At 44.3% G+C, this 26,153-nt stretch overlaps 1 protein-coding gene and 1 pseudogene across 7 annotated transcripts in view; both read right to left on the bottom strand.

The window, feature by feature from the left end:
• ARHGEF28 (Rho guanine nucleotide exchange factor 28) overlaps nt 1-26,153 on the bottom strand; it is a 297,631-nt gene that overhangs the window by 155,510 nt on the left and 115,968 nt on the right. For 5 of the 7 annotated variants that reach the window (XM_041765582.1, XM_041765596.1, XM_041765581.1 and 2 more), the window contains exons 3-4: nt 19,054-19,201; nt 15,463-15,756 (exon numbers count right to left, since the gene is read on the bottom strand). The exons of 1 other annotated variant lie outside the window; for it this stretch is intronic. In XM_041765582.1, the coding sequence (XP_041621516.1) occupies nt 15,463-15,756; nt 19,054-19,201 (442 nt within the window). Of the gene's footprint in view, nt 1-15,462; nt 15,757-16,092; nt 16,252-19,053; nt 19,202-26,153 lie in introns of those variants that run through there. One more of the 7 variants, XM_041765585.1, reaches the window with a different exon arrangement.
• On the bottom strand, nt 22,208-22,363 carry LOC121498421 (annotated as a pseudogene).

Here is a 26,153-nt window from a genome sequence, read left to right as displayed (position 1 = left end):
CTCCCTAGACACCAAGACACACCTTACAACAAGCCTTATCTAAACCTGAGAATCCAAACACTCAGGATCCACGTGCAATGAGAATGTGAACTGCAAGTTAAATAATGCTACTGGCTGCAGCCGTAACGGGAGAGACGTCCAGAGCATCCCGCATCGCACTGCAGGAAAAGCCAGAGAGGTGGGATTGTCTTCTACCCCAGTACAGCGCCTGGCACCTGTATGCAACTGGAAATATCTGCATATTGAATGAATGAATGAATGAATGAATGAATGAATGAATGAATATATGAGCAAGGGGGCTCTTTCCCTGATGAGTCCCCATGAAAGTTAGCTTTAGGGATATGATGACAGCTGCTATTTGGAGCCTCGATCATTCTTGGTTCCACCTCTGATACTTCAACTAAAATGTGTGAGCAGAAACGATGTACTCTCACAGAGTTTGGACATTGATGGCAAAAACTAGCCAGTCCTCCACACAACTGGTTATCCGCATTAACAGGACTTGACTTTCCCATGGTCTTCATTAGCGTGACTTCCCTACTCCAGGAGACTTCCCTGCACAAATGATTCTGTGCTCATCCATCCTTCAAGACCCATCAACTCTTCTGCAAAAAGCATCATGTTTAAGCCCTAAAACCAATCTTTAGGACCCAGTGATCCCTATCCAACCCTAATCCAACTCCTGCCCTGCCCACCACCCCTCCTTTGCATTAGAAGAACATCATTAAACCAAGCTTCAAGTTCTCATTCCACCCCAATCCTGCCCCTCCCCTTGCAAGGGCTGCTGGGGCTCCACGAGGCCGTCTCCCGTACCAGCCCATGCAGGCAGCTCGGTTTTCGTCTTGCCAGCAGGCCGTGGGGTGCTATGTGGGGAGCCAGCCTCCAGCAACACTCAAACTGGAAACGGTAACAAGGAAATGTCCCGCTGCACAAATGCATTTACATTCTCAGTGGTTCATACTATTTCTTTACCGAGATCAAGAACATAAAGTCTTATGTTTCAAATACGTAAATGAGCCCTTGCAGCAAAATACCACGGACTTGGCTATGCATTTGCTCTCTGACCTGTGTGACTCGGCACAGTCCCCCTCCACCTGTAAAGTGACATCTGAAATCCCAAAACATCTAAAAATGAAGCAGTGCACACACCTGCCAGATATCTGCTTAACAGGCTTGCTATCTTCAAAGGCTACCGACAAACTCATCTTTCTTTTATTAAGTTTTTGACCTTTAAACTCATTTCATTGGAAGGTAGGGTTTTCAATTCTTAACAAATTCCAAACATGGCATGTTTGATAACATTTCCATTTTTTTTCTTTCTTAAATAATAACAGGAAGAGACTGGCTAAGATCAGGTAACATAACAAACACAGAGGCACAAGGACACTCCCCAACATGTATGTCCGCATGAGGTCACAACCAGCCACCCCAGAATGGAATTGCTATGTCACCCCAATCTCCCCCTGGTAAGACTTACCGCATGGTTACATGGGACACAATTTTCTTTCAAGAAAAAAAAAGCCAAAAGGGAACATCTAAACCTCTTGCATCCCCTTTTAAGACAAGACTACTGGGGAACCTCACAGCTTTCTCATTCTGCTCGGAAGCTCGGAGCCCAGAACCAGGCGAAGAGCCTGAAATAGGAAACACGGTGACATATATAAATAATTCCGCTTGTTATAGAGTTTCAGATTGTTAACAGCGGTCAGGAAAACAAGCTGTGAAAAGGGGGTCATACAATCTGGCAGCAGCGGGGCGGGTGCTTAAAAGGTGTTTTTATCCAAATAAATAGGTCTCCTCCCACTTGGCCAGGGCCAGCAGCCCTGCGACTACTGTGCCTGGAACAGAAGGACACTCACCGTCCTCGTGGCAGACGTCCAAAAGCGCCACGGGCACAGCCGGCCCAGCCACCCCACCACGGACGGCGGAGCAGGGGTGACGTCGGGCACCCCGCCGGGCGCCAGGGCTGCGGGCAGCGGAGGACTAAGGGCTCCATCGAAGCCCTGGGCCCCAGGATGTCACAGCGGCCTCTGCAAGCTGCGAGCCCAGGTGCCCGCCGAGCCCGGGCGGCCCGGCCCCGACAGCCACAGAGGCGCAGGGAGGCGGAGGCCACGCGAAGCAGTGCCGCGGCCACTGCCGGTACGTGAACCGCAGCCACAGGCTAACACAGAAACCCCCCAAGAAGCCTGATGCTGTCGGGGGACCACGGGAGAGCGCACAGAGCGCATCTCCATCACCGCGGGACCTCGCCGAGTGAAACCCACGGCACGCTGTTCAGGATCAGGACCACATAGGCAGAAGCACCTGAAGGGGAAGCAAGGCCACAGCTACTGTAAAGTCAGCGGCGTCCCCGGAACAGAGGGGCCACGCCGGGGAGGAGGGGACCGGAGCTGCCCTGGGTCCCGTGGGCCCACAGGTCTCCCCCCGACATGCAGAGCCATGTCTAAGGACCCCCCAGAAGCGAACACAGGGCTGCAGAAGGGGAGGAGGGTGGGCAGACGGGGTGAGTGGGTGATAGGCGTGTGATGGGATGGGTGCTGGGTGTTTACTGAATGCTGCCAAATTGAATTTAGATTTAAAAAATGTAAAAAAATTACAATAATAATAAAATAAATTTTTAAAAAATTATCTTCCCCAGAAAATGAAAACAGAATTTCTAGGGCAGGCATTAAGTTTTTTTTTCTAAAAGATTCCCAAGTGGGATCCCTGGGTGGCGCAGCAGTTTGGCGCCTGCCTTTGGCCCAGGGCGCGATCCCGGAGACCCGGGATCGAATCCCACATCGGGCTCCCGGTGCATGGAGCCTGCTTCTCCCTCTGCCAATGTCTCTGCCTCTCTCTCTCTCTCTCTCTCTCTCTCTCTCTCTATCATAAATAAATAAAAATTTTTAAAAAATTTTAAAAGATTCCCAAGTGATTCCAATTACAATATCAGGGTTAAGATCTCCTACTTTCACTAAGTACTTAACAAAATCCCTACCTATGCTGCCTTTTTATGTCTTCCCTATCACCTCCTATGATCTATTAGCTAAAAATTTCACCAATGAACAATAACTAAAAAAAAAAAAGCTTGTGGCTCCTCCATGTCATTTTTAATCTACAATACTTGCCCCCAAACCAAGATACATCCTCAAAGGTTGTAAGCAAAGTACTAAAGATAGATACGAGAGGAACAAAAACCTAGAAGCAAATACTTTCCAGTACAATTTAATTCAGAAGTACTTCCAAGCTCCAGAGTTTACTAACATTTCACAAGTACCTAGAGCAGCCATGGAAATGTACTCTACACCTTAAGTTCAGGAACAAAATATATTTAATTCACATGCATCCAAATCATGAAAATAAGTTGTCCTCTCGTTTCCAAACCACATATGTATTTATGGAGATCTCAAGGTTTGCACCTGAGACATCCAGTAGACAAACACAGGAAGACACGAGGACTGAGTACTACCTGCCAGGCCCTGTGGACACAAAGGGGGACAAGGTCCCTTGTCTTTGAAGAGCATCGTGCCAGCCCACTTTTGTTTGGAATGAACGCCTGGTCCGTGAACCCACTGCCTGACGAGTTACAGCTCTAGGCTTAGACACAAAGAATATGAACAGAAATCACAAAACTAATGGACCTACAACCGCCATCAACGTATCATGACCTGAAAATTTACAGATTTTATGCCAAAATGTTGAGCAAAAAAGTAAAAAGAATGAAAAATATATATATATTGCCAAAAACGTTACGGGGCACAAAAGAGTATTTGGCATGAGCATCACATACGATCTCCTATTGAGGAGTCTCCACGAAATGGGAGGAGAAGTCATGGGTGATGGTATCTTTAAGTGGTTTAATCTGAGTGTTTATATATAAAAAAAAAAAAAATCACCCCTTCACATAGAATATGCAAGGTTGTTGGGTCCAGAACAGGAACTACAAATACAAAGAGGTTTGTAGGAAAGATAAGGAAACAGAACCAACAGGGCAGTCACGGCTGGATCATCGAGGCAAAGGGAGACGAAGCGGAGTTGCAAGCTTAAGGGTGGGGCTTAGCTTTTCTGAATCAGATATGTTGGAGACGCTCAGATTCCTACCCCTCGCTGCAAATCTGGGAAAACGGTGACTCCGCATGTTCCATGGGATTCATACCGCGATAGACAACTCTGGAACGCACTTCGGGGGTCTGCTTCTCCTCCAGGTGGCTTATACTCTATGTTACCTTGTTATCCCGTGGCAACGCGGCTGGAACACTAAAAAGTCCTTATCAGAAGCCAAAGGAGGCAGTCCAATTTCTGGCCCTCACTCCCTGGGGCCCTGTCCAGACCGCATTATGCAATGTGAGCCTCAGGAGAGCACACGAGAACCCAGACACAACGCCATAGAGCACAGAGGTGAGTTGGAAGATCCGGATTTGAACACGTACAGAAACGCAGCTGTGGGAAGACCCCTTAATTCTTCGATTTCGTGGTGCCTGATGTGAAGTGTTACCCTCCCAGCCCACGCATGACCCAGGAATGTCAGGCATCGCACGACACAGGGTTGTCGAGAACTATGCAGGCCAGTACCAGGGCCGGGGCGTTCTTAGCAGTGGACACTGGTCTGACGTCTTCCATACAGAAAGCACAACTGCCACTAAATAGAGACGTGATCTACTCCAAAGGGCTTTCCCTCTGGTTGTGATTTAACGGTGTCATTTAAGGCAGGCAGCTGCCTGCTCAGGAGGCACCACAATCGCATCTAAGACACCAGATGTGCCTCCAGGATGCGTGTGCTGCAGCCGAGCCTCGGGCACCAGGCGGCCATTAGGTGCCAAAAGCAACGAACGATTATGCCACACCTAGTTCCCAGTCTGTGCACAAGGCTTGTTTTAAACCGTTTGCTAAGATTTCTTCAAGCTCCTGTTTGTGTTCACCATTCATTCATTCATTCATTCATTCGGTATTTGCTGACAGCCTACTAGGCACTGAGCATCCTTTCCCCTCTCGCACCATGCGGGAACCTGTGGAACTGCCAGACATCCTCCCAGCTAACCCTATTCTGTTTGGGAGAGAATGAAAATACATTGCAGTCTCGTTTTATCATTGGCAAGCAGAGGAAGTGTAGACTCGTCCTATCTTGGCAACCTTAGCAATCTCTGCTCTAGAGTCTGAACTCTGAGCATAAGCAGGACACTGACTTCTCACCTACAGGTGGGCAGGACCCACTCACTGCCCTTATCCTGGAAGCCTGAGCCCTGGGTCCAAAGGGCTAGACTGAGAAACACTCAGCTCTGGTGGGAAGTCTCATCCCATCCTTCGGCGCAAAGTCCACACCCAGGAAAGGATGTTCTGGTGAGCACAGAAAAGGAAGGTCGACCAGATAAACCAAACAGGAGACCGGTGGTTAAGCTGCCCCCTACCTGGAATGAGGTTGAGGGTGGAGAGGTTGGAAAACGTTCACCTGAAGTCCAGGTGGGCAGCTGTTACATATGAATGAAAGCAAAGGAACGAACCACCACCATCACCTTTGTTATTTCATTCTTATCAGGTACCAGTGACCGTAAGGACTTTATACTCCTTGCTTCCATCTAACATTTATTAGGCAACTTGCAAGTGTTACCTTGTTTGATCCTGGCAGCCATTGCAGGAGCGAAGGCCTAGGATTATCCCCATTTCACAGGGGCAGAAACCGAGCCTTGACACTATCACGCAGTTGCCCAGATTCACTCAGGCACTACCGGGAGCATCAGGGATCAGAACCCAGATGTTTGCACCCCCAGAGCTCAAATTCTTATAGGCAAAGAAATAATTATGTACGAGATGAGGAAAAAGCAAGGAGGGCAGGAAAGACAAGGCAACAGAATGAGAGCGAGGAAACCAAACAGAGGGAGCTAAGCCACACCAGTCGTAGGGGCCCAGGGTCACCTGAGTCTGCACGTGTCAGCCTGATGTGTGGCTACACACACGCACACGCACCTCACTGTCTCATGAAAACCTGCAAGGCAAAAGCTGCGGCAGCTACAACTGGAGGGCAGAGAAAGCAGCTATGTGGAATCACTATCAACCAGAACCTGGGACAGGATCATAAAAGATCTGGGGGGGCAGTTCCACCCTCAGAGGCTCACGCTCAGACAATGGTGCACATTCTGGAGTCAAGACAAGGCCTTTGAATGTTCGCCGTGGCCACGTGGAGCAGAGCAGAGCCCGAGGACTCGGGCTGCCTGGGCCCTAAGAACTCTCAGCCCTTGGCGGCCTCACGGCCCACCCTCCCCGGGGCTCTCTCCCTCGTGTCCCCTACACCACCAGCCCTTAACCCGCAAGCACCGCTTGTTTTAAAGCCAATTATTCTTTTTTTTTTTTTTTAATAAAGCAATACAAGGTAGTTGCCAGCAGTCAAATACTCTTTTTCATTTTTTTTTTAATTTAAATTCAGTTAGACCTCTGGGAAATGAACTAGGGGTGGTGGAAAGGGAGGTGGGCAGGGGGTGGGGGTGACTGGGTGACGGGCACTGATGGGGGCACTTGATGGGATGAGCACTGGGTGTTATTCTATATATTCGCAAATTGAACACCAATAAAAAATAAATTTATTTTAAATAATAATAATAAAATAAATTCAGTTAGACAACATCTAGCACATTTTCTGTTTCAGCTGCGGCGTTCAGCACCTCCCCAGAGCCGGGCAACCCCCTGCTCGGCACTTGGGGCACCCGACCCCGGCCGCAGAGCCTCTGGCTAGACATGTCCCCGAAAGCAAGGGAAACAAAAGCAAAAACGAGCTACTGGGGCTTCTCGAGATTTAGATACTCTTAAGTCTATGGAAAAAAAAGCAGACATTTTAGTTTTTTGCCTTCAGCATTAATAGGATCCTTGGATACGGTCATTTTCAAATTCAATGTTAGTCCCCCGAGTGCAGGCAAAAACTGTCATATGCATTGCGCAGCGTTTGAGGGGTTTCCAGAGGAAAGGCGCAGGAGCGGGACGTGGCCACCCAGAGGGAAATTCCAAAACCTTCCCCTGTCCTGAATGCTTCCGGAAGCACATTAGGGTAGGCTGTTTGAAAAAATAATAATAGTACTTTCCACTTACATTTTTCTTCCTTGAAAACTCTAAGAGAGGGCCAAAGTAACCTGAACACAACCCTCTGCTCTATCTCTGATTTGAGAATAAATATTTAATTCTGAATTGCAGTTGAAGGGCCATAGGTGCCAGATCTAAGTACGAAGCCAATTTTTTTTAAGGAGAACTTTAAGCTGCCTCCTCATCTTTAAAATGTAATATCTTCAACAGAGAATGTGGTTAATAAGAGTTTAACTGACAAGTGAATTCAGCTTATTTGATGGGGGGTTCCTTTTCCTTGACAGTTCAATTTCATATTAAATTCTTTATTGCCAGGAAATCCACTCCTTAAAAAGGAAAGGCTAAAAAAAATGGGGGATGGAAGACAGAAAACTTTTTTAAAGACTTAAAACGTCACAAATGATGCATGTTTGTGTACGCGTCTAAGTAATGTGCAGCAATGCTATGGATTTAACCCGAAACCGATTCTAAAAACCATTCTCTCCACCACTACCCTTCACACACTGGGTTACCTTAGCAACCAAAGGAACAGAATTCCAGCCTAAAATGTCAGAAAAGCCAAGTGTGGCGAGGTTTGTTCCGTGAGATACTATCAGAAGTAACAGGAGGCTAAGAGTAATATTGAGCGTGTACGTAGCTACTTGAAAAATGTCAAGGTTTCCAAGAAAACCACTTAAAACCTCGGAGTTAGTTTGTACCTGTCATGCACTAATTTCTACACTCCTCCATCTTTTTCAAACGGAAAGCCTACATTTTGTAATAAATCTGTCCTTTCTGAGTCTCCCACCAGCCAGTGGGACACCAGCTGATGTTGTTTCAAGCTTGCTGTCTGGTACAAAGCTTTGGGCCAGAGAAACTAAGCTGACATTTCCCAGGCTGTGAGACAGCAAGGCATTCGCGTAGGTCCATATGCTATCCCCTGACTAATCAGGCCGGGACCACGAGTGGAGGCCAACCAACAGGGCATATGCCCCTGAGCCTTTATTATTATTATTTTTTTTCTATCTCTACAACTAGCAAATCCTACTCAAGGACAAAAACCCCAGCAGAGCTCTATGTATTTCAAGTGTTAAGTCTTGCTGGTTACTGGTCACTGTTCTCTTTCCTCTATTCAGAGAGGACAACAGGGATTTCCCCATGGCAAACACTGCAGGCCCACACACTTCCTTCTGCTGTTGCCTAGAAAGAAGGTGAGGAGTCCAGCCGTGTGGCCTGAAGCATGGGGTAGATGCCGCAGAAAATCAGCAGTTCCCACTTCATCTTTAGTTACGAGCTGTCCTGTATATCACTTAATGGCTTTTCCCAAGATTTAAAAAAAAAAAAAAAAGGGCAATGTAACCACCCTTTAAATTCCTTAAGGTAACACTAAACAAAGCATAGTTTAATGTCGCCAAATGACCTCCACTTTTATAAAATCCCTTCCAAAGTCCTTTTGGCCTTCTGCACCTTTTCCCTTCTCCCCCCGTGAGTTGTAAAGTGTAGAAAAGCAAAGATCCTCCTTCCAGGGGAACTAATGAATGAAGATCTTATTAATAAAATAGAGCATCATGCTAACCACCCTTCTTAGTAACAGCGAGACCTGCATCCATTTAACTGGTGGTCCCTGACGAGGCTTCCGCTTTTCCTGTAAGTCAACATTAATCACACTGGGACTTGTTTTTGCTCAGGCCGGTACTGCTTGGACTTGCCCTTGCCACGTGTACTCTGCAATGAATACATTTCTCAAATTTCTTGATTCTCAACAATTCTCATCTTGGAAAAATCAATAAATTATCTAAGCCACTTTCAGTGGGTCCTATCAGTTCCACCCATTACTTTTCTGGCAGCTCCAGAAAGAAAAGCTGGCTCCCTGAATACAATGGCTGTGTTTATGCCCAAGATGGCCCTGCAGAGACACTTCACAAGCTCAGCTGGCTTACCCTCAAAATCTCTTCCATTCACAGAATCAACGATAAAGGCAAGGAGTAACATTTAACTCTTTAAAACTACCAGATAACATTTTCTTTCTTTATTTAAAAATTGTATTATGTATGCCCTGCAGATTCATTCCATGGTGTCACTTTTCTTAAAAGGAAATGGTACTTATGTAACAGGATGGAGTTGTTACCTAATGCTCAGCGGTAATCATTCTGCAGTGTCTAAGTGGATCAAATCAACACCCCTCACACCTTAAAGTTACACAATGTTGTAGGATAACTCTGTCTCAATAAAGCTGGCCAAAAAAGACTGTGTTGTGTTTTCATAACTGTTATAAGAATTCCATCTTTTCCATAATTAAAATTTTGTGCTTCTAAGGAGACTTCTGAACATGTGAACTATTTTGCATAGAGAACTATAGAAAAATCCAAATTCACTTTTTGTGATAATTTACTCGAGTAGGGACGCCTGGGGGCTCAGCAGTTGAACGGAGGTCTCCCTTCGGCTCAGGTCATTACCCTGGGTCCTGGGATCAAGTCCTGCATCAGGCTCCCCGTGGGGAGCCTGCTTCTCCCTCTGCTGTGTCTCTGCCTCTCTCTGTGTCTCTCATGAGTAAATGAATAAAATCCTTAAAAAAAAAATACGTAGGGAAAAAAGGTCTTAAATACATAAATTGTTGCTAAATACTGGTTTGTAAATGTAAATATATGCCGAGAGAGATAGTCTTTATGAGTTTGTTTTTTTTTTAAAATATAAGTAAGCTTATTTTTCTTCTATGAAAAAGCTTAACCAGGACCACCTCTACTTAATCCACAGGTGGGGATAGGAACTATTATGTTCCTAAAGGCAATGCCATCAATCCTCTGAGATGATATTTGTTCTCCCTTTGGGATCTTTACTCAAATGGTAGGCTTCCCGCCGGACATGGCAAGCCTGGTGCTTGCCAGCCATGTCAACCTTCTGGGAGCACAAATAAAGTAACCTGGTTGAGCAGGAAGGGAAGACTAACCCATAAGTTATCTGAGCACCAAGGAAATGAAACAAAATACCTTATTCCAGTTAATTTGTTAAAATTATGTCAATCTCTGAGAAATAACACTCTTTATTTAAAAAAAAACTTAGTTGAGTACTAAAGTACTCAAAAAAAAAGATAAATTGTGACATTTTATTGGATATAGTACTCTACTCCAAGTTTTACTGTAAATATGGGGTCGTGACATTCTGCAAAAAGCTTTTTATCATGAAAGCTATTTCAAAGAACTGGGTTTAATTTTATGAAACAGAAATCCAATTTTATTTATGTCACAAAATTAAATAAAACCAGAGATATTTCCTTCCCTAGAACATAAAATAAAGTTGCGTTGTGAGTAATGATGGGTAAGAAACAGGGCCAAGAAAAATCTCTGCTTTTCTTTATGACACACAACACTCTGTTCAGCCTGGCCCTTCTCCAGGATCTCAGGCCTTCCTGATAAAGCTCAGTGATTGAAACGGCAAAAAGTAAAGTATTACAAAATGCAAAAAGCAAGGAAACACAGTCCCGCTTCCCAGGTAAGGCTTCCAACAGACTTTTCCAAGAGTCATTACAGACATCAATTAATCCCCATTCAGCACATCCATTTACCCCACAAAAAGCATAAATAAATAAGCCCAAATAACTTTTAAGTGCAAATGGTGAAGCTTTCAATAGTTTCTGAAAAAGTATTAGAAATAATTACTAGGAAAGAAACTGTTTTCCACTTACGATGCCACTATTACTTAACACACAATGAACTCCAGTGGGCCACAGGCCACTGTTTCTTAGTCTGGTATTATTTCTCTACCTTGCAGATAAGCAGCACTAATAAAATAGGTTCATTAGGAGAGGATGCATGGAGCATTTACAAGATCCTAAACTGCTCAGATGAAAATTCTATTAAATTGAAAAAGGACCAGGTTGTTGACGTTGGAGACTCCTGAACTCTCCTGCTCCTGTAGAATTGCCCAATGTAGAGCTACACACCCAACAATTCTCTTTGAGAGAAATCCAGCAGCTATGTGAATGTGGAAACACCCATATCAGCATGGGTACAAAAAGCTGAGACACACTCACCATCAACTCTACCCCTGGCACAGCACCATCCAATCAGGAGGGAACTCCTGTTCCCAGCTTCTCCCTGAGGAATGAAAGGTTTGGATCAAATCTAGCACCCCAACTTTGAAAGCCTCCATCTAGCTGAGGAAGCCAGCGGGGCTTGCATCCAAGAATCCTATAGGACTATAGCAAAGAAGTAGTTCTTAACAGGCAGACGAACACTCACTGTAACTATCCCCTGAGGGCTCGGCATAGAGGAACCGGCAGAAAGACACATCTCCCAGTCTTTCCCTGGAAAGGATTTGACTGCATACTTCATAAACTGCAGGGTCCATTTACTAATTGGCATGCATGTAGCAGCTGACTGATGATCCTCCCTGGACCTCAAGAGAGCCAGTGGGCAATTCCCCCCACCTTCTTGCTTTGGTTCATTCCAACAATAAATCCAGGTCACTGGCATCTCTCTGGAAGCAGCCTGTACACACATCTGGCATCCCAGATTTTACAGCTGCCACCTGAGGGACAGCTCCTCAGACTGCTTTAGCTCTGACAGCCAATGTATTCATGAGTCCCGCAGGACTGTAAAGGATGAAGAAGTAGTTGTTAATGGGTGTACAGGGAAACCCTTACTGTAACTATCTCCCCAGGGTTCAGCACAGTGGAAGCAAACAAACAAACAAACAAAAAATGCCCATCTCCCATTCTTTTCCTGCAAGGGATTTGACTGCACACTGTTCCAGCTCATGACTGAGGGTAGACTTTATCAGCCTGCATCTGGGTGGTGACGGAGATCCTCCCCTACAGGACATTGATGGGATTTGGCACACCCTCAACTACTGGGGCCACTAAGAATAAAGATAGCAACTTGGGCAATCACTAAAGTTTGAGAAGCAAATAGGAATTTGGGCTAGGCTGACCAAGGTTCATCACGGAAGACCAGTCAGTCAAGACTGGGAGAGTTGTCTCTTCATCCAATGTGCAGAAACCAACACAAAGAGTGAAAGAAAATGTAGAAACAGGAGAAGAGATTCCAAACAAAAGAATACGATAAATTTCCAGAAATCAATCTTAATGGAGATAAGTGATTTATCCAAAACAGAGTTCGAAATAACATCACAAAGATCCTTTCTGATGTTAGGAAACCAATGTGTGGACACAGTGATGATTTCAACAACAACAACAAAAAAAAAAATTAGAAAATACAACCAACTACCAACCAGAAATCATAGAGCTCAAGAATATAATAAGTGAAATGAAAATTCACTACAAAGTTTCAGCAGAAGACTAGATCAAATAGGAAAAAGGATCAGCAAACTTTAAGATAAGGTAGTGGAATTCACCCACTCAGAGGAGCCAAAAGAAAAAAGGGTATTAACTCCACCCCTGAACAGTGATGTAGTCAGTAAGTACCATTATAGGTCTAGGCACTGTAAATTATTCTAAGAGAAAGCCTAGAGAATTTCCTAGAGATTTTCAAGAAATGGTTTACAATCCCAAGATTTTATCTTTTGTAGCCTCATTTGTCCAGAGCAAATGTAATTTGCATTCTACATATGTACATACAACATGCTCTGTATATGGAAATCCATTCACATACACACATGGAAGTTAACTTTTACTGAGAACTGAGTATATTCAGATACTGTTATAGAAGATTCACTCTATATTACCTAATGTAATCATTACAAGCCAGTGGGGTGGGTACTATAAGGCTTCTTTTCAGAAATCAAAACTCTATGACATAAGAACTAAAGGGTTCTTGCCCAGGATGCCTCCTAGCAGCAGGGTCAGGATTTGACCCTAGCTCCAAAACATAGATTCTCAATGATGATGACACAAGAATTGTTTTCCCATAAAATATATCTCATGCACAGTAAAGAACCTCTTGGTGACATAAATTTGCCTACTGTAAGGATATGGATAAACCAAAGGTCATGACCAATGGGAGCTTATAAAACACGAATACATTTCCAAATAGCAATAAAAATGGCAGTTAGGTGACCCTTGCCAACTTGGTAGTTAGCCTAGCACTCAGCCAACTTACTTATGTTTATCTATCCTCAGGGACCGAGCAGACATTCGCCTGCAACACACAAAAAGCTATATGTATGTACTATTGCCAATCTATAGATTAAAGGTTAAGAAATAGTAATTCATTCCTAAATTTTAGGATGAAAATATAGCATGTGTGTAACATGAATCTCATTTTGAAGGCTCTTAGTTTAAGTTATCCATGTGCAATTATTTTCTTTTTAAAGGCTTTATTTACTTATTCATGAGACAGAGAAAGAAAGACAAGAGATACAGGCAGAGGGAGAAGCAGGCTCCTCACAGGGAGCCCAATGTGGGACTCGATCCCAGGACCCCAGGATCACGCCCTGAGCCAAAGGCAGACCTCAACCACTGAGCCCTCCAGGTGCCCTCCAAGTGCAATTATTAAGTAACATAATCTTCAACAATCTGTCGCCTGCAGGGGAACAAATTAACCCATTGCAGACTCCAAGCCCCTATGCTGAGGGATGTGCTGGGCTAGGGAAGGAGCCTCCTTCTGACCTGCAAGTGCTGTTCCTGGGGTCTTGGAGGCACTTTACTTGTGGCCTTTAATGCAGTGACTGGTGAAAAAGTATGAAAACTTTATGCCTTTGTTAAAATGAATCTGCCCTTCCAGAAAGTGAAACACCCTCTAATATTGGAGTTTTTTAAAAGACCAGGAAGCTTAAGAAAAAGAAGTTCCCTAGTCAGAAAGCACACACATATATATATATATATTTATATATATGTATATATATATATTTACATATATGTATATATATATATATACACACACACACACATACACACACACACAGATCTATAGATATGTATGTACATATACAGGTATGTTTGAATATACAGGAACATGCTCCTGTATATATGTAGCTGTTTATGTATATACAACAAGTTATATATTCATATGAACATGAATAAATTCCTTAGCCAGAAAACAGGTACATTTTTATATACATATGAATAACAATAGTGATGTCTAGCATGTGTAACTTCCTTCTGAAGGTCCCAAATACAACTTCCATTCATACCACAAATACTTCTGGAACACTTGATATGCTCCAAGCCATTTGGTAGATCCTTGGAGATAATGGTGAGGAGAACAGATACCACCCCTTACACATCCCAATCAGCTACCATACAGCTGAATCAGCACACAGGAGGCAGACACGGCTCAGCACTGAACGAGGATTGTGACTGGTCTCATCCAAGATCTTAAAGAATAAAGAAACATCTTTAATTTCCCAAGAGAGTTTTACTTTAACCCTGTTTGAAAGAAACAAGTGGAGATCCTCTCTGTCTGTGGTTTATGGCCATATGATCCTGTTTACAAAAATCACAACCCTTTACCTCAATTAGCACATTTAATCTTATCCACAATCAAATTTAAACCAGTATTTAATCAGAATTTGTCAGAAAGTAGAAACTCCTGGGGCCACCTGGGTGGCTCAGTGGTTGAGCATCTGCCTTCGGCTCAGGGCGTGACCCCGGGGGACTGGGGATCGAGTTCTGCATCGGGCTCCCTCCAAGGAGCCTGCTTCTCCCTCTGCCTGTGTATCTGCCTCTCTGTCTGGGTCTCTCATGAATAAATGAATAAAATCTTAAAAAAAAAAAAAAAAGAAAAAGGAAGTAGAAACTCTCAAAAACAGCATCATCCAACCACTAAAGTCATACAATAACGCAGAAAGACAGCACAAGTATATGTGTGTTCAGTAAAATATAAACCAATATCTATTTCTAATAAAATTCCGTGATTAGTTATCACTGTAAGAAGTATCTATTGAGCGGGTCAGCCTCCTGCCTGGCATGGACTTACATACAACACCCTTTTTTGTTCACACACAGATGTCACGATTGATGTTAAGAGCCTATTCAGTCTTTTAATCAACAGGAGCCATCCCGAGGTTTATCCCAAAGTTAGTGCAAATGTTTGAAGGCTCTCAGTGACTCTGGCATTTTAAAGATGTCGATGCATCGGTTTCATTTCCTGCACGCCACACTTGTTCTGAGCGTTCCCACAGAGCCAGCTGCCTGTCTTTCCTTGCTTGATGACTCTACCTTCTTGGCAAAATGGCACAGCATGAACAGGTGCCAATGGAAGTAGAGCCACACTCCAAAGCAGCTGGCTCAAGAGCTTGCCACCAAGAAACAGTCCTTCCCTCCTTGAGGCAAAGCTCTCCGCCACCTGGAATAGAGCTGAGGAGCATCAACCAGCCCAGAGTCAAGTGACTCAGGATCTCATGGAATCCAGTCATGTCAGAATAAGGCTCAGGTCAAAAATGCTCAGGAAAACCAACCCAGGGAGACAGACAACAAATTGTAAGGCACATTCTTAACATCACATCGAGGAAAGACATCTGAATTTTCTGGTGAAGACCCACCTTCAAGTGAAGAATTTCCCAAGACACTCCACTCAAGAGGCAACTCCACATGGGTCAGAGCCAGCACCAGCTCCTCGTCCAAAGCAGGCAGTGCTCCCACCGTCAGGGCAAATGGAGTCAGAAAGGTCTGATGACTACTGGCTGTGAGGCGATCAGCCTGGGTGACCAGCAAACGAGCCAGCCTGCAAGCCATGTTGTCCACGTAGGTCACTGAGCCAGAGCCCATGGTCACTGGGGAGTAACCTTCTGAGCAGAGGCACACAGACACCGTCACCGTCTCCTGAAGCCCATGCCCTGGACGACAAGACAGTAAACAGTTCACACCTAGAGGCTAAATAAAGGAGAGGCTCACCCGGTGTCCAAGTCAGGAGTCACCAGCCTCCCTGCACTGCCTACGCAGACCCCCCGCTCCAGGAGCACAAAAGGCAGAAGAGAATAGAAATGTAGCCAGGTATCTTCCCATGCTGCCACGCTCGTGCGGCCAGATTAAAGCTCATTCCATCTTCTTTCAGTGACTCCTGATTTTAAAAACAACTTTTATGAGCTCTGAGCACCTCCATGTCTATTCTCCTATCATAATCAAACATTGTTATTTGGCACACCTTCACCTTGTAGCTTTACCCCACTTACCCCTCAATTCAAGGTCGTCTCCTTAAAGGCCTTTGCCCTTTCCTCCTCTGCCACTTCCTCCCAAGTCCTACATTTTTATGTGTTTATTTAGATGATAGTTGTACAAAGTAGCTCCAAAGAATTCCTTCGAATGTGAGCAAGGGTGGGTGAAGAGCACTCCACAGACTTACAGACGTTGCTCATTACCCGACTCCTGCCACTCCTGAGGATAGCTTCTGTGCCTTGGCGGTCCTCTTAATAGTTCTGTTGTGTGTGGTCATCTAATCCCACTCCCTGTGCTTCCTTCCTACACTCCTCCTTCACGTGGCCAGGGGGGAAGCTACTACCCAGGCACATTATGCTGCCTTTGGCAGGACACCCAGGGCTTTGTACCGCCACACTGCTGTGATGATCATAATCACAGCTGGACGGAAGGAGGGTGATCTCAGCCACTGCTGGCCCCCAAGCAAACGGCCAACGGGAGCCTCTGTAGGGAGAAGAGCATCCCAGCTTACTGAGAACTGCTGCCGCGTTCTTCAAGTATGACCCAGTGGTGCAGGCACAAAATGTAGGCCTCCATCCCCAGTCTGGGCACTTCCAGGACAGACTACAGAAATCTGCTCTCCACGCTTCTGAAAGGCTCCCCTGGGAAAGCTGTAACAGGCGACATTTATGGTCCAGAAACAGGAACTGCCAGCTGCCCGTACGGAGTTTGTTTAAAAACAAAGGTTAAGAGCTCTCCCTTCAAGTAGGGCACGAACCGTCAAGCTTCTTTAACACACAAGGAGTGGGAAGGAGGCTCACCCTTGCATCCGAGTAAAGAAAATGACAGAATTTTCGATATTAAGATTGGCACTTTAGTTATTACTCTCATTCCTCCTCCATTAGAGGCTTCGTAAAAGAAAACCAAGGAGGGAGCAGCCAAAGGCAGCGAAGGCATAAATGTAAATCCCAAAGCCAAAAGGCAGAGGCAATAGAGACAGAGCCAAAGTAACTCTATGCCATTAATGAGGTTTGACGTTTTTTTTTTTTCTTATAAAGATGCCAATTATGGCACCAAAGAGAAAAGAGCTTAAAATTGCCCACAGTCTCTAAATGTTAACTGCCTGGGTCTGGTTCCCTATTGTTCCTCTCCAACAGTTGTTTAAAGTTGTTCAACCTTAATCTAAATTTGAACACAGATAATTCAGAAAAATGCACTTTTCGCCCCCAATTACATGGAATGCCTTGGTTTTCACTGCACATTATACCCATTACTCTTTATGGACATTATATTTTGTATATTCATGTATGACCATGCATTGGATGTATGCCTGGACTATCAATAAAAATACACATACATCTATAGGCACAGCAAGAGGGGGGCTCCCGGTAGGGATGAGCCTCAGAGTGTCTGGTTAAGATTTATTACTTGGCTCCCTGTGTAGTAAGAAGGAAAGGGTAACAATAATCATGCCCAACTGAGTCTCTAAAACATGATAACTTGTGTAGAAAGCGTTACATCAATTATAGCAGCATGTGAGAAAAAATACTCACGGGGCACCTGGTGGCTCAGTGGTTGAGCATCTGCCTTTGGCTCAGGGGGTGACCCCGGGGTCCTGGGATTGAGTCCTGCATCAGGCTCCCCACAGGGAGCCTGCATCTCCCTCTGCCTGTGTCTCTGCCTCTCTGAGTCTCTCATGAATAAATAAGTAAATAATCTTTTAAAAACAATGCCCACAGTCTCAGAAATGGAACAACAGATTGATCTGATGAACAAGCCCAGGTAGGGCTGCAAAGTCTTTGCACATCTCTGCAATTCTATGTCTGTGTTGTTTGCATGTCTACTGTCTACCTTCTCTTCACACGTAACAGAGAGACTGCAGAAGCACTTAGAAATCTCTTTCTTTGGGCAGCCCTGGTGGCCCGGTGCTTTAGCGCCGCCTTCAGCCCAGGGCATGACCCTGGGGTCCCAGGATCAAGTCCCACGTCAGGCTCCCTGAATGAAGCCTGCCTCTCCCTCTGCCTTGTCTCTGCCTCTCTCTCTCTCCCTGTGTCTCTCATGAATAAATAAATAAAATCTTTTAAAAATAAAAAATATATTTCCTCTAAAAATGAAGCCAATCCTATCCATAAAAAAATTGAAGGTTCCCTAAATGATGCAATTTAGAGGGCCCAATAGGCCCCCAGTTAAGGAAATCTAACCCATCAGCAAACCTGAACTAAACCCACCCCCCTCCTGCAGGTAGTAACACCTTCACTCCATCTTTGGGCCCCAGCCTCCTGTCTCAGATACATAATCCACACCCCAATGAATATATGAAACAAATATATCTGAGAACTATTAGCTCTTAACAAATATTAACATGAAATATTAATTTGTCACCCATCACCACGGTAACAAGACGACACGTAGGAGAATGACAAGTGTTGGAATGTGAACATTTTGGTGGTGGGAAGAGAACGTCTGGTGCCTGAGATCTAGTAAGGATGAGTCTGGATACATAGAGTGCCAAGGAAGGAACCCCAGGCACCAAAAAGAGCTAACAGGATTGCGGTGAACAGTGGGGCTGCCAGACTGCAGGGGAAGGAGGGAGGGAGGGAGAAGGAAAGCCACCACCACCATCTCCATGCTGCATGAACCGTCCCTGGCCATGGGCCCTGGGACAACAGGAAGTGAGACTAGGAGCGACTCCTCCATTGGACTACACCCAAAGCACAGCCAACTTTGAAAGCTGAGTGCCACCAACAGGATAGGCCTGCCTGGTCTGAGGCCAGGCTGATGCAGCTGGGAGAGCCTCAGAAGCAAGCTGACCCAGGGTGAGTGTGCTCATGGGTCCTGACCCTTGCCCCTCCGCAACCCCCCCCCCCCACCTCCCTCACACCCATCTCACTCGGAGCACTGTTTACTTCCTCCTCCTGGTCCTCCTCCCAGCCTACGTCCCTGGAGGAAGGATGCTTCCAGACAGACTTCCCAGTTGCAGAGTAAAGACTGCACCTCACCTGGAATGCTGGACTGGAGAACATTATCCTCAGTGCGTTTTGCGATCACGATGTGTCTCTGATGAGATCCATTATAAATAAAGTAAAACTCGGCATCTTTAGGAAGATAAACATTTTTCCCAAACTTTGCATAGACAGTCATCTGCCCCTAAAAAATGAGTAAGTTGAGGTATCATCACACTTTCTTGTCCTGACTCTTAAAAAAAAAAAAAAAAGACAACAACACACAATAAAAGAAGGGCTGGGGTCCAAAATAGTGTTATTTGTTAGGTTCATTTCACATGGTTGACACTCAAGTAGCACAAATTCTCTTTCCAACAACAAACACTCGGGACCACAGCAAGATGCCTCCTGACGTTTTAAAGTATGGACATCAAAAAATAAAATAAAATAAAATAAAAAATAAAAAATAAATAAAATAAAATAAAATAAAAAATAAAAATAAAATAAAACAAAATATAATAAAATAATAAATTAAAATAACAAAATAAAATTAAAAAATAAAATAATAAAATAATGAAATAAAATAAAATAAAACAAAACAAAATAAAATATAAAATAAAATATAATAAGGACATCAGAGCCGGTCTGTTCTATTTGTAAAGCCGAAGTAGTCCAGAGCAAAGGGAAGAAATTTTTAAAATTTACTCGCTCTATAAATGTGATTCAACCTTGTTGTCTTTATTTCATTTGAATTCCTCCTACCTGATGGACATCACTGATTCTACTCATTTCTTTTTCTGTCCCTGACATACCACCATAGTACAAAGGGTCAAAACCATTGTTTTTAGTTATCGCCTTACCCTGTCCTGGATCACGGTTGTAAGAACTTTAAATATGCACAAGCTTTGCCAAGTCGACAGCACCACGGCCCCAGGCTTGCTGTGCCGTTTCCATCGCTGTCCGTCTCCTCCGAGGGAACCCCAAGTCCTGCCTCCCCCTGGCCTGGCCTCGCACTGCCTCCCGAGAGCTTCCAGTGGGCACACACCCTGCTAAGTGCCCGGGTGCGGGAGAGGAGCCACTCCGGGAAGGAAGGGAAGTCGAGGAAGCAGGGGCAGGGGAGGGCTCTTCAGGACCTCACCCCAGAGGCTGCGGGAAGACCTCGATCGGCTCCACGACGAGTGGGAAACCGGGCCGCTGGGCCATCCCGGGTGGCGGGGAGGCTACAAGGACCCAGGACACTCCCTCCGCTCAGAAACAGAAAAGCAATAGGAAGAGAGTCCTCCAGGGAGACATTCAGCCTGGGGTGGCGGCCACAGGAAGAGGAGGTGGGAAGGGTGGCCTGGGGGCCAGGGCTTGGCCCGTGGCCAGCAAAACTGAGCCGCTCCCCATAGTCCCCCTGGTCCACTCCCGCTGGTGGACGCCGTGGGTCCCACGCGCGGCAGCAGGTGCAGCAGGGCCGACCCGTGTGGGGAAAAGAATGGGCGCACGGCTCCTTCCTCCAATAACCACGCGGGTGTTTCGTCTAAACTTTAAAAATACAAAAAGGCTATGTTTTCCTGCTGGTTTGAAATCTATGGCACACAAAATATTACCCTAAATTATGAATTGGTATAAATACCAATTGATTTCTGGGGAAAGAAATCACTAGTTTCCGACTTTGGATTAGCCCTTCTCTGCACGTGAGCCCACGCACACATGCACAGCACGGATGCAACCCATAGAAAGTGATATGCCCGGAGAAACCCACCACACAACAGCTCCCCAGAAAGCTCAGGAAAAGGATCTGAAAGGCAAAAAAAAAAAAAAAAGTGACAAATGTCTGACATGACAGAGAGGAAACCTAGATGAAATTCCATTTCCTAAAAAAGGAAGAACAGCCTGCATTAGTCATGTTCCTGGTCGCTAAAGGGACTGTTAATTGTCCACGGACAGAATCTGACCTGGCTTGTCACTTTTTTCTTTTTTTGTAAAAGAAAACAAACTGTATCAACAGATCAAAGCTTTTCACAGACACGAAGACTATCTCATCTGTCTCTGTTCAAAGCAACCAGCACACGACTATTTTCTTTGGTTGGGTGAACGAGGACCACAACCTACTGAGGACTTTGACGGCCTTTCCAAGGCAATACAACCCCAAACAGAACAGTTTTACAGTCTGCGTGTGTCTTCGTCATGAGCCCACCCCGTGCTCGTGCTCCACGTTGGTAAAAGAAGATGGACAAAAACAGGTCAGGAAGAAGGTCCATCCGTTAAAGGGAGATGCGCACAGTCTTAGCACTAAGAATACAGTCAGCCCTAAAAGGGCTCCTCTTATTTGCTCATCACAGAGTGATCAGAAAGACATGGAAAGTACGATAAGAGGATGGGGGGAAGCAGAAACTACGAGAAACCCAATGGGATAGGATGGGATGGGGAGGGGCGGGCGGGAGAGGATGGCAGAAAAAGAAAATATGAGTATGTATGGACACGAACATTTTCATTCCAGAAAATTAAAGCCCTAAAGAGGTTCAGACTCGGCTACGCACATCAGGAGAAATGAGTTTCCGAAGATGTTCTGAAAAACAAGGACAGTAAAAATGATCGGCCACGAGTGACAAATTGGGGGCCTGACTGGGGTCTTTCTAACCACTGGGGCCCCTGAAAATCTGGTTTTCTTAAAGGGCCACTAATTTTATTAATGACAGAGAGATAAACTCCCAGCTACAGAACTTCACTGTGCCCCCGTGGTTTTCCCATCTGGAGTCAATTTGCACTTCCAGGCAATTACAGCCCTACACTTCCCTGAAAGGATTTACTGGCATCAGTACCAGAATCACTCTACTTTGTGCAGAAATACTAAACATGTCTCATCATCTTTCTGTGAATCTACTATACCCCAAACTTACAATAACACACATTCCCACCCACAGAGTAAGAGGGTTCCCCCTTTCTCTGCATCCTCATCAACATCTGTGGTTTCTTGACATGTTAATTTTAGCCCTTCTCACTGGCGTGAGGTGGGATCTCACTTGGTTTGGATCTGTATTTGCCTGATGTAGAGCATTTTTTCATGGGTCTATCTGCAAGCTGGTATAGTCACTCTGGAAACAGTATGGAAGCTCCTGAAAAAGGTAAAAATAGAGCTACCCTATGACCCAGCACATTACACTACTAGGTATTGACCCAAAGGATACAGACACAGTGATCTGAAGGGGCACCTGCACCCCAATGTTCACAGCAGCAATGTCCACAATAGCCAAACTATGGAAAGACCCCAGATGTCCTTCAACAGATGAGTGCATAAAGAAGACATGGTCTAGTTTTCAATTAGCAATAATTGTGCCTCGGATAAACCTCATTGGCTACGATACTGCCACTGAGCAAAGTTAAGACGTGGTCTATATATTCACGATGGAATATTCCTCAGCCATCAGAAAGGATGAAATCTTGCCATTTACATCAACATGGATGGAACTGGAGGGTATTATGCTGAGCTAAATAAGTGGATCAGAGAAAGACAATTATATGATCTCACTCATGTGGAATATAAGAAACAGAGGATCATAGGGGAAGGGAGGGAAAAATAAAATAAAATCAGAGAGGGAGACAAACCATAGAGACTCTTGAACATAGGAAACAAACTGAAGGTTGTTGGAGGGGAGATGGTAGGGGGACGGGGTAACTGGGTGACAGGCATGGGGGAGGGCACGTGATGGAATGAGCACTGGGTGTTCTACGCAACTGATGAATCACTGACCTCTACCTCTGAAACTAATGATACACTGTTAATTAATGACATTTAAATCACAAAATTAAAATTAAAAGAAAGAACACACTCATTTCACTAAAACTTCTGGACACAGTAAGAGGCATAATAGGCAAAAATTATCTCCCCAAATGAATCTAAAACTTTAACGCGCTCTAGTCAAAACCCAAACACTTTTCAAATGAAAGAGGCTTGTTTCCAAGTGCATCTGGAAGAACAGATGCACAAGACTAGAAACAGTTTGGAGAATGACAGTGCTTGGCCTGTGCAGAGTGCGGTCAGAACGTGTCCTACCACAAAGCAAGGCATGCAGTAAAACCATAATGCCTTTTTTAAAAAATCTATATAAAACCATAATGCCTTAAGCAATGTGATGGGCACAGGGACAGACCACTGAGTACAGAGTCCAGAAGCAGATGCAGGGAGGTTATATCATAAAGGTGACATTTCCGGCCAGTGGGGGAAAGAACAGGCAACTCATCCAAATGTTTTGGAAACAGCTACCTGTTAGGAGCAAAAGCAGGCCTCACATCACGTATCTCAATTGCCAATTAATTCATTATCAAACTCAAAAATCCTTAAGCACATTAAGTTAGAAGGCTGTCTAAAATTTTTCAGTATCGAACAAAATGACAGCAATGAAAGAAATCTAAATCCCATCTATCCCGATGCCACCCCAATGTATCAACTTGTTTTCATTCTTTTATTGCCTTCCAGTCTTTGTTCAATGCACAGCTAACCCTTACCGAGCTATCGTCATGGCGTGAGTACGCATTTGGTTGTGCTCTTCTCTCTTCTATCGAAAGTACTTTTCCATCTTCTGAATTTTGGCACCATTTTTATTTGCATTCCATCAAACGTGATGTTCCAATATTTCCCCCTATCATCCCTGTACTGTTGTACTTTAAGAGTGGTTCTAGCTTAACATTATAAACCATACAAGAAACTTTTTCATGTACATCACTTTATGCTTTACTTTTGTAGAATAAAATTCCAGAAATGGTCCAAAAATGTGAAAGCTGGTTGCAAACTGCCAAACTGTTTCCCAGTAATGTTCTAGCAAACTCCATTGCCCCCCTGTGCTGGTCACAGGTATCATTTTCATCACCACCTTGCCAAAACTTTTATTTCCCAATTTATGGACAGTAAACCATTCCCTCATCAGTTTCATTCATCTTCTTTCCCCTATCCCTGAAACTTACTCTCCACTTTTATTAAAGATACTGCTAAATAGCATTAACATTGTTAGTGGCCTGTCCAAATTTCAACTTCAAGAATTCTGGTCTTCCCTTTTCTATTGACATCTGCATTCACATTTGCCTAAAGTAGGTCAGAATGTTCACTTTCTCAAGTGAACCAGTTGAGAAGAACCTCACAGTTAGTCCCTTTCCTTTTTGAATAGTGAAGGTGTACCACCTGTTATTTTCTCTTGCTCAAATAAAAAGTACTCAAATACCCCTCTAAAATCTCTATGGACCAGTAGCATGGAAAATGGGAACAAATATTGAGTAGGAAAGCTGGATTATAACCAGATTGAATACACCTCAACATAAACACACACACACACACACACAGTTAATTAAACCAATGTTTATCAAGAAACATCTTCTTCCAGAAATTCTACTTGTAAAACTCATCAATAATTCTCAAAGACCAAGCCTTCTGCTGAAATGCTGTGCCATCTGTAGATTTCTTCTTTTTTTTCCAAAAGATTTTATTTATTTATTCATTAGAGACAGAGAGAGAGAGAGAGAGAGAGAGAGAGAGGCAGAGACACAGGCAGAGGGAGAAGCAGGCTTCATGCAGGAACCCCGATGAGGGACTCGATCCCAGAACCCTGGGGTTACAACCTGAGCCGAAGGCAGACATTCAACCATGGAGCCACCCAGGCCTCCCTCTAATGTTTTTTTTTTTTTTTTTTTTTTTTTTTTATGATAGTCACAGAGAGAGAGAGAGAGAGAGGCAGAGACACAGGCGGAGGGAGAAGCAGGCTCCATGCACCGGGAGCCTGATGTGGGATTCGATCCCGGGTCTCCAGGATCGCGCCCTGGGCCAAAGGCAGGCGCCAAACCACTGCGCCACCCAGGGATCCCCCAGGCCTCCCTCTAGATTTCTTCTCAAAGAACCAGAAAAGGTATTCAATCTTATTGGCAATTATACTATTTCTTTCATCCAACTACTCAACTCTTCTTCTAATGACCTTTACGATGGAAATGGTTGGCATTGATGTGCATATTCTAAATATTTTTTTAAACTAGGTATCTAAATGCCTTAAGTAACTTGGTGCCTATATTGTCCTAATCACTGAATATCCTTGTGCTAATGTCCTCCCGTCTTCACTCTCACTCTCTACAGACAACATATCTATGCATAATTATACATGGTCAGTAACAATGTCTTTTGCCAAACAACCTTCACCAACTAGTCTCTAAAATATGTGGCATGAATAGGCAATAAACACTGCAGTTTCAAATTATGACAATGAGAACAAAGCATGCATCTTTTTATAGTGGTGTTTCTTAATTTGGAGCCGCAGGAAGATTCATAAATGGATTTCAGGAGGTCTGGGTACCTTTTAAAATTGTTAGCGAAACTCCCTTCATATGTGTATGTGTCCATTTTTCTGAGGAAAGGTTTATGGATTTCGCCATATTCTCAAAGGTATCCATTCAACTCTAACTTCTATAGAACCAAATAATAATGGGAACATGGTAAATACCATTTAATGACAATGGTGACCTTTTCATATGACAATAAGATGTAGTGCTGTGTTCCAAGGTATCCTACACAGCCTTTACATGGGGTGACCCTTAGGACAGGAGCACATTAAAAGTATATGTTCAGTGAGGTGCTAAATACTGTATTAAAAGTTTACTAATACATGCCATTAAAACCAATATCAACATAATGCCCTAAGTGAATTATCAAATTTGATTGTTTTCAACATCGGAAACTTGCCTTCACAATAAAAAAATAATTATTCTAGGGCAGCCCCGGTGGCTCAGTGGTTTAGCGCCGCCTTCAGCCCAGGGCGTGATCCTGGAGACCTGGGATCCAGTCCCACGTCGGGCTCCCTGCAGGAGCCTGCTTCACCTCTGCCTGTGTCTCTGCCTCTCTCTCTCTCTCTGTATGTGTGTCTCTCATGAATGAATGAATGAATCAATCAATCTTAAAAAAAAAAGATAATAATTATTCTACACAGAACCTTCCCTGCAGAGCAGTGTGTTATTAAATGTTGTGAGATTCCTGAGAATTTTTTAAAGTGCATAATCCCCTTTTATAGGTAGGTAAATAGGAGTATAGGAACTAGTTATACTAACTACCTCAGGATCCCAGAGCCCAGATGAACAGTACGCAGTGTCTTGATTTCTACTCCAACCTACAAGTTAGGTCATCCTCTTTACATTCTTCA

The sequence above is a fragment of the Vulpes lagopus genome, chromosome 8 (assembly GCF_018345385.1).
Source record: "Vulpes lagopus strain Blue_001 chromosome 8, ASM1834538v1, whole genome shotgun sequence".
Lineage (NCBI taxonomy): Eukaryota > Metazoa > Chordata > Mammalia > Carnivora > Canidae > Vulpes > Vulpes lagopus.
The sequence above is the reverse complement of the archived record's forward strand: the minus strand, read 5'-3'. Positions and strand labels throughout refer to the sequence as shown.